The 8,162-nt window shown below is 41.8% G+C and overlaps 1 protein-coding gene across 2 annotated transcripts; it reads right to left on the bottom strand.

Annotated features, from left to right (window-relative positions):
• Positions 1 to 220: 220 nt before the first annotated feature.
• On the bottom strand, positions 221 to 7,143 carry CMPK2 (cytidine/uridine monophosphate kinase 2). 2 transcript variants are annotated; one of them, XM_040550795.1, is made up of 6 exons: positions 6,856 to 7,143; positions 6,330 to 6,449; positions 6,093 to 6,207; positions 5,156 to 5,357; positions 3,331 to 3,564; positions 221 to 1,586 (listed from the first exon to the last, which is right to left on the bottom strand). In XM_040550795.1, exons 1-6 carry the CDS (start codon positions 6,871 to 6,873, stop codon positions 1,466 to 1,468), a joined length of 810 nt encoding a protein of 269 aa, XP_040406729.1. In that variant the 5' UTR covers positions 6,874 to 7,143; the 3' UTR covers positions 221 to 1,465. The 2 variants fall into 2 exon arrangements, with proteins under 2 accessions (XP_040406729.1, XP_040406730.1); XM_040550796.1 differs by having other exon boundaries at positions 6,904 to 7,140.
• Between the last annotated feature and the right edge of the window lie 1,019 nt (positions 7,144 to 8,162).

Genomic DNA, 8,162 nt, shown 5'->3' with positions numbered 1-8,162 from the left:
AAAGCTAGGGCTACAAAATGTTTAGGGCATATTATTGGTACGCTAGTCATCCATGTGTAGTGATGCCCTCTAGATGTGGATTTCCTTTATCCAGAACTGAATACCTATATGCTTCATAATATTTCTAAAATAAGTGTATCACCTACAACTATGTATTTCTAGCTAGCAAGTGCAGAAAATCCCAAGGCTATACAAATAACACACCAAATGCAGCAGTATATATTACCAGTATGTAGAAATTTATATTAGCAGCATATACTCACAAATATCAAACAGTGCATGAATAAAATGTATGTAAATTAAGAGCATTTTTTTTAAGATTTTCTTTGTACCACTTTCCATATAGAGATTGGATATAGCGAATGCAATACTGAGTTCAGTTTTATTTACAAGATGGATTAATTGATAATTGCACTTGCTTAACACAGAAAAGTAAGCATAAACAGAGTTTCAAATCAAATTGCATTTTAGTTGTGTTCTTTCTGGAACTGCAGTTTATTTCTGACCTCCCAAAGGCTTATCCATATGTATTGTTTTATACTTAGGAGCAATAGTGAAACAAATGAATATAAAAATAAGCCTTTGCAGATCTGAAGTCTTGCTGGTATCCTGCTTTCACATTCAACGTGGGGAAAACAAACAAACAAACAAACAAACAAACAACAACAAAAAAAAACAGAGTGAAAAGGCACGATTGTTCTCATAGCTCCAATTCTCTACATTTTTTCATTTAACATTCCCTCAAAAGAACAAAACTCACCTTAATAAACCTATTAATAGGATAGAGAAACTGTTTTTTGAAAAAATATTTAAACAATCATTTATAAGATGTATTTAATCTCTGTTTCTAACATGTCAGAATGCTTTTTCCCTCTGAAAAGAATTGGCATTTCCTTTGCATATGTTGACAAGCTTGGACTTTATTCCTTTGAGTCCTAGATGCTTAGAAGCCCTTATTTATGAGAAATTTTTTCCAGGATGCCCATCACAGCAGCAGGTGCTCATCTGCTAGTCCAGTAAGCAACGCTGGAATGATCCTAGAAGTTGTGATCATTTTATTGCTTTACTGCTGGATTACCTTTCAGCTTCTTCTTGCACTTATAATGCTCCTGCTGCAATCCAATGAATCCTGGTGTGTGGCAAAGGCAGGAGCAGGTTCTCATCATGATGATGATGCAAACCAATAGCATCTTGAAAAGTCAGTGTCAGAAAGCCCTCTCATGTACTTCCTACGAGACCATTTGTGGACTTACCGAGAATGTTTAACAATGTGTGAGTGCTATTTTGCTTTATAGAGAAAAGTACAGTACATATCAGTGAAACAGATAATCTCCCCAGATTACTGTAGACAGAAGAAATAAAAGGTTCTTCTGGGGAACAAAATATATCACAGTGCCTTTTCAGCTATCAGATGCAGAGGGGCAATAAAAAGTATCTTTTAGGTGCTAGGGGAGAAAAGTTACTTTCACAAGGCACAGTGTTTTTTAATTAGTTGCAGCACTGTTTTAAGAACGTCTTCCTTTGAGGGGCTGGCATCGACCTCTTGGCACGCAGGATTCATCATCCTTCTGTACGACTCTTCAATTCTAAAAACAAAACAGGAGAAATAAAACTACAAATTGCAGGGATTAGTCATGAGTCTCAGAAGAAAGTGTCAGCACTGAAGAGACATGGGAAAAAAAAAAAGTGAAGCTAAGAATGAAATCTGCTGCAAAGAGCAATAAACCATTAGCAGCTATTACAATGAGAACCCCAAAGTGTAAATTTTCTTTGACAGTGATCAGACCCCTACTGATATTCATATGGCATGACATTAAAGTATTTCTTTCTTTATGGCTTAGCACTGGAAACTGTCCACTATCACAGTACAGTGGGCAGCCTGCTTCTAACCCCTGAGTTAATTTATTTGGAGCCCACTAAGGCGTCTCTGAACTATATGGCATTGCACTGTGTACATGTGCTCACTGACTGATCTCAGCTTTGAGTCACTGGAGAACAGGAGACAGATTACAGGGTTCACACATCATTTAACACTTTACTCTGATTAACTTTGCTAACCAGATGAATACTGGGATGAAATACAGGATGGAAACCTCCTTGCTTAGACTAGAGGCCTTCTCATAATGCAGCACTCTTCCACTTTTAGTCTGAGGATGTGAATGGGGATATGAATATCATTTTCTCTCTTCCCACAAGAATTAATGATGTCAGACATTCAGGCTGTAAGTTGTAAGACAAATCAAGCAAGAGTCTGAATGTCCTCACATCCAGGTTGACATAATTACCAAAAAGAAATAACCAAAGGCTTTCTGGAGGGAATAAGCAACAGAATTAAAACGTGAAAGATCTTTAAATGTCAACGTGTTCACTTAGTTCACCCAACCTTATGCAGGTCCTACTGTGTGAACTGAATGTCTGAACAGAGCTTCTGTCAAAATGAAGCCATAGATTTTTATTAAATATATCAACACCAGAAACGTTGAAGCCCTAGAGGCAGGGCTCAGCTTTGAGATTTGTAGATATGGACACCTACATTCAAGTGTTTATATGGAAGTATTTACATGAGCACTAGATATTCAAGCTCCCACTGTAAACTATGGTGATCTCATCGATACATTTGGTGGTGCCTAGACAGCAATTCAACTCACTCTGAAGTCGGATACCTAGGGCACCATTCAGATGCCTAAACACATGTATTGAATACTGCTTGAGATGACCTGGCCTATGTCATTTAGCTTCCAGTTGCTGGTCCAGAAAGGTCCACAGGTGGTGTGTCATACCTGTTAGCCTCATGAAGATGCCTCAGAGTATCATATGGCTCTAGATATTTATGCTTAGATCACTGGGCACCTAGCAGGTGCTCAACTGAATCACTCTGATGGTTGCATTGACTGCGTTGGCTATACTGGGACCCGAGACACTTAGCACAACTACAGATATCTACAAAAGTAGATCTAGATTTTGTTCTTTTAGTCTACAGCTGAATTCCAGATTTTTCTGGATTATATTGATTTCTTGTTCCTCAGTTCTAGAACTTTCACATCTCCATCCTTCATGACATGGGTGAGAAAGGCGCTACAATACAAGCAAGTAGCAAGCATTTGACTCCGATCTCCTTTGCAAAATGAAATTATTCACATGTAGCTTTCAAATACTTTCAATCAGAAATGACAAACTTTACCCTCGTCAGCCATGAATCTTTTCAAAAAAAAAAAAAAAAAAGTTAAACATATGGGAATCCTTGCCACAGTAATGTAAGCAGAACATTTTGCTGCTGATTCCACAGGAACCAAGGGTGCCTCCATCCTCTTATTCCTCGCTAAAGTATACCTTTGGCGAAACAAGCTGTTAGCTTCCATCTCAGCCTCCTCCTTTGTTTTCTCCAGCCCTCGACACTCAAGTCTCCGGGCTCGCTCCTCAGGGCTGACAGTCAGCAGAAGAACAAGATCAGGTTTAAGCAGATCTTCAGGCCACTGGTACACCCCATCTTGAGCTGGTGGAAGATTTTGGACATCCCCATTTATTTCAGTGGCTATTGTATAAGCAGCTGTGCTGTGCCAGTATCTGTCAAGAAAATACAGAATGGAAAGAGACATTTTAGAAAGCACACCAATTCTTCAGTAATGTAGAAGGAAGGTGGCAATATAATCACAAGTGCAAAAGGGACTAGGTAGGTGAAACTATCAGTTGAAGGCTATTGCAAGGACCAATTCTGTGCCAGGTATTATTTCTTAAAATAGCATTACTACTTAATAATAGTCAGACTTACTGTGAATTAAGATTTAAAAGGTATGGCAGAACTTACACATTAGGCAAAGTGCTCCAGATACTCCTTCAAAAGGAAGTCTTCTCGTATAATGAGAGAGACCAAAAGGACAGTCACATTATATGTCCAAATCCAGTACTCAGAGTCCCCTTGTTTGTGGTTCCCATCCCACTTTATGCAACATATTTAGCAGAGAGCACGCAGTCTTCAACCACACGTGAATGAAGACATGTTTTATTAATGGTTATGTATTTCACATGCAATTAACGTTCCCGCCACTACAAGGCACTGTATTATATACACTGTAGTGGTTTTGAAGTGGGCTAAAAATAGCGTTCACAGATACACAAACAAATTCTCTGTCTGTGCATGGGGTAGGGAGGTTATAGTACATCTACTGAAACAAGCCTGGATTTTCAAAGTACATCTAGATACTCCTTATTAAGAGTAATACTGAAAGCTGTGTACACAGTGAACACAAGAAAAGACACAAATAAAACAAAAAAGGGGGAAGTAGACTTCTGGCTTTACATCCACAAAAAGTAAGTCAACTTAAAATTTGGTCACTCTGAACCACTCAGACAAGATCAGCAGCCCTCAAAGCCCTGCAGCGGTGCAGGTTGCACGGGCCATGCCTCCATTCCTGACTGAATATACACTTGTCATATATGCCAAAACCAGTTATGAGAATTGGGGTCCACAATATAAAAAGTTTGTAAAGATACTCAAAAGTGTCCAGAGGAGGACAACAAAGCTGCTAACTGGGCTGGAAGGCATGTCCTGTGAGGAGAGGCTGAGGACACTTGGAGAGTCTGGAGAAGAGGAGGCTGAGAGGTGGCCTCACTGCTCTCTGCAATTACCTGAGGAGGGGAAGCTCAGGGGGAGATGCTGGTGTCTGTTCTCTGGGAACCGATGACAGGATGCATGGAAATGGCACAGAGCTGTGCCAGGGGAGGGTCAGACAAGGTATTAAGAAAAAAATATTTACCATGAGGGTGGTCAAACACTGGAACAGGCTTCCTAGAGAGGTGGTTGATGCCCCACGCCTGTCAGTTTTCACAAGGCATTTGGACTATGCCCTCATTAATATGCTTTAACTTTTGGGTAGCCCTGAAGTGGTCAGGCAGTTGGACTTGATGGTTTTTGGAGGTTCCTTCCAACTGAACTATTGTCTTGTCTTGTATTGTATTGTATTCTATGCCATGCCATGCCATGCCATGCCATGTCATTCCTTCCCATTCCTTTCCATTCCATTCTATTCCATTCTATTCCACTGACATAAATTCCTCACCTGACTTATTATACATATTACTCTTCAGAAGACTTAATATTTATACAATTAATTAAAAAAAAAATATATATATAAGAGGTGTTCTTAAATATACAAACCTGTCTACAATCACAGGTGCCTGAGTGGATGCTTTTGCTATTTCTGAAGCAAGGATGTAGTTGCCTGCAGCATAAAATGCCCTTCTAATGGGTGTTGGCTCATCATCAAATATCGTCCTCCACTGGCTGATGCAAGCTGGTGGAGACCTTAACAGAATGGCATCCAGGGCATCCGTAACAGCCTGGGTTACAGTGGTTTTGCCTGCATTTCATTTACAGAAGGAAACATTTGTTATATTACACATTAGATACAACTGGCTTTTAAAAACTGAAAAGTGATCTGATTTTTTCACTTGAAGTACATGTTCTGACCCCCAGCCATGAAACCTGAGTATCTCGTGATAAGGTTTTCAGTGGAAAATGATTATGAGGCTGGTTCAAAGATTATGACTCCACTTCCTACTCTGGGTCTTCCTCCCCTCCCTCCTTTAAATAAGTTATGAATGGCAATCTCTCTATATATCCTTTTACAGTATTTTTCTAGGAGATGTTGCCAATACTTGCTTTTTAAAAGGGATTTGCAGTTCTCTTTAACTGAAAATGCAGAAAACAAAGTTATTCAGAGACAACTATTTCTCTCAGAGACAAACTGCTGCCACTTTCCCCGACTGCCACTATTTTAGTTCCACCAGTTTAGTTTACTCACTGGTAAAAACATGCTTTATAATCTGCACAAGAAATAAATCTACTTTCCAGTACGCCACACTTTGTGTTCTTTTATTACATATATGAGGAATTCAACCACTGAATGAAAATTAGTGTGGACTGCTAGATACTTCACAAGTAAGAGAAGACAGGTATCTATAACAGCTAAGTACAGATGTCACGAGTTTTCGGGACTTTTTGACATTTTAAGCATTGGGGGGGTGACAGTCACAGCGGTTGCTCTTTCCACCAACTTCTCACCTACGGCTCTTCCCTCCCGCTGCTCTCCTACCTGTGGCATCCAGCCCTTCAAAAACCACGACGGGGAAATGTCCCTTGCGCTGCTGCTCAGTGCATTTCTCCAGGATGGCGAGCACCTCTCTGGCCTCCGGGATCCGCGCTGCGCACTGCAAGGAGAGACCAAAACCTTGGCACCCATACACCCATACGCGGTGCCGGCTGCTCTAGCAGATCCCTGTGAAAGCCAGGGGCCCCCCACAACCCCGCAGCCCCCCCGGTGGGCACTCACCTCCTGCAGGCGGTCACAGACAGCTGGGACAGCGGCAGGCAGGGCACGGCGGAGGGGGTCCTGTGGTCCCCGGGTGCAGCTCCGCAGCATCACCGCTCGCAGCCTGGGAGCAGAGTCAACCTGTTTCAGAGGAGGCAGAGAGAAACGAGAAACGAAAGTTACTGCACCAACCGGGAAGGCACGTGTCATTGGGGAAAAGCAAACACTGTGGCTCAAGGAGGCTGGTCCTACACTGCTCCCTCCCCCCGAGGTTGGAGTCACTGGAGCGCTCCCTGTGGGAAATCGCTCTGTGCAGGCTGGCTGTGGACGGGGTGGAAACGAAAGGAAAATAAATAAATAAATAAATAAGATGGCGACAAATAGTTCTTTGTACATTTTGTGACAGCTGCTGTGAGTGACGCAGTCCAAAATGTGGATTTCACATTTTGCAAATGTGTAACTTGAAAAGCAGGAGAAACTGCAGCTCTACAGAATCCCACTTCTCCCTTTCAATAGCTGGAAGACTGCCACCTATGTGATAACTAACCTTAAGCTTCTCATGCATCTCCTGAAAGAATATAGAAGAGATGCTCACTCTGCAAGAGATTCCTCAGAAACTCAACGTCTTCCTCTGGTCAGCTCGAAGCACGTTGCACAAATATTTGTTTAGCGGCTCTGCAGGGGGAAGGCTGGGCCAGAGGAGGAACTGGGAATACAGCTCCAGAGGCTCTTCAGCTGTAGCAGCAGGTGCCCAAACTGGCTCTTGTCAAGGTGAAACGTGCCCTTTTCACATAAGCAAACTCCTGTGTTGTTCCACGTCACTCAGATACACGGAAGCTGCTGGGCACAGATGCCAAAAGACACAGGGCAATGTAATAAACCAATAGATGGTAATTTTAATAACATAACAACACGCACTACTGAGTCAGATCAGTGCTTGTTCTAGCCCAATATTTTGTCTCCAGCACCGGTAGAATGACATGCTGTACATAACCCTGGCTTCTCTGTGGTCTCTTAGTCCTCATGCTCCTCTAGCATCCACAGTCACCAGATGAGGAATGTTAGACAGCAAATCTTCACTTCTTCCTTTTAACACCAATTTATGGACCCTCGCTCTATAAATCTGTCTAAATACATTTGTGACACCACAATGGAGTCCACCTCCACAAAACCCTGTGGTCTCCAGTTTCAGCAGTGTACGTCCCGTGGTGAAAAAACAACTTCCTCTGATCTGTTTAAAACTCATATCCTACTTATTTCAGCAAGTGTCCCCTTCTGATGAAATTGCTGGCTTTGGTAAATAACAGTTCAACACTCAGGTCAACAGTTCAAACACCTTCATGATTTTGTAAGGCTCACTCAGATGTCCCCTTCAGCTTTAGCATGTCTGAAGTGAGAGCCCCCTCAGCTGCTCTGTCACCTTAATCATTTTGGTTACAAGGATAACTTCTTTTAACACCATGAGGTCCTGCTGAGATGTGGAGACCTGAACTGTACCACTGCTCAAGTTATAGCTGATATATCTGCAAAGTTTTCACAGAACAGTGAAGTAAGGCCATCTCTCTTGTTCTCAGTACTTTTCTAGATAGTACTAAGTTTTTGTTGACTTTTTGAGTTGCTGCCTTCCACAGAGCCAATGGTTTCAGAAGGGTAACTGCAGTGACTCTGAGATCTCTTTCTGAAAATCTAAGTGCCACTACTGAGCTCAGCACTATGTAAATATGGTTTCGATTAGTTTTTCTTGCATGCACTGTGTTACGTTTCTCTGCACAGAAGATTATCTGCCCCAGTTTTGTTAATTCAGTTTTATGAGGGCTAGTTGGCTTACAGCCAAGTTTCAGTTGAAAAGCTGAC

This window comes from Cygnus olor, chromosome 3 (assembly GCF_009769625.2).
Source record: "Cygnus olor isolate bCygOlo1 chromosome 3, bCygOlo1.pri.v2, whole genome shotgun sequence".
NCBI lineage: Eukaryota > Metazoa > Chordata > Aves > Anseriformes > Anatidae > Cygnus > Cygnus olor.
This window is presented reverse-complemented; position numbering and strand designations above follow the sequence as displayed.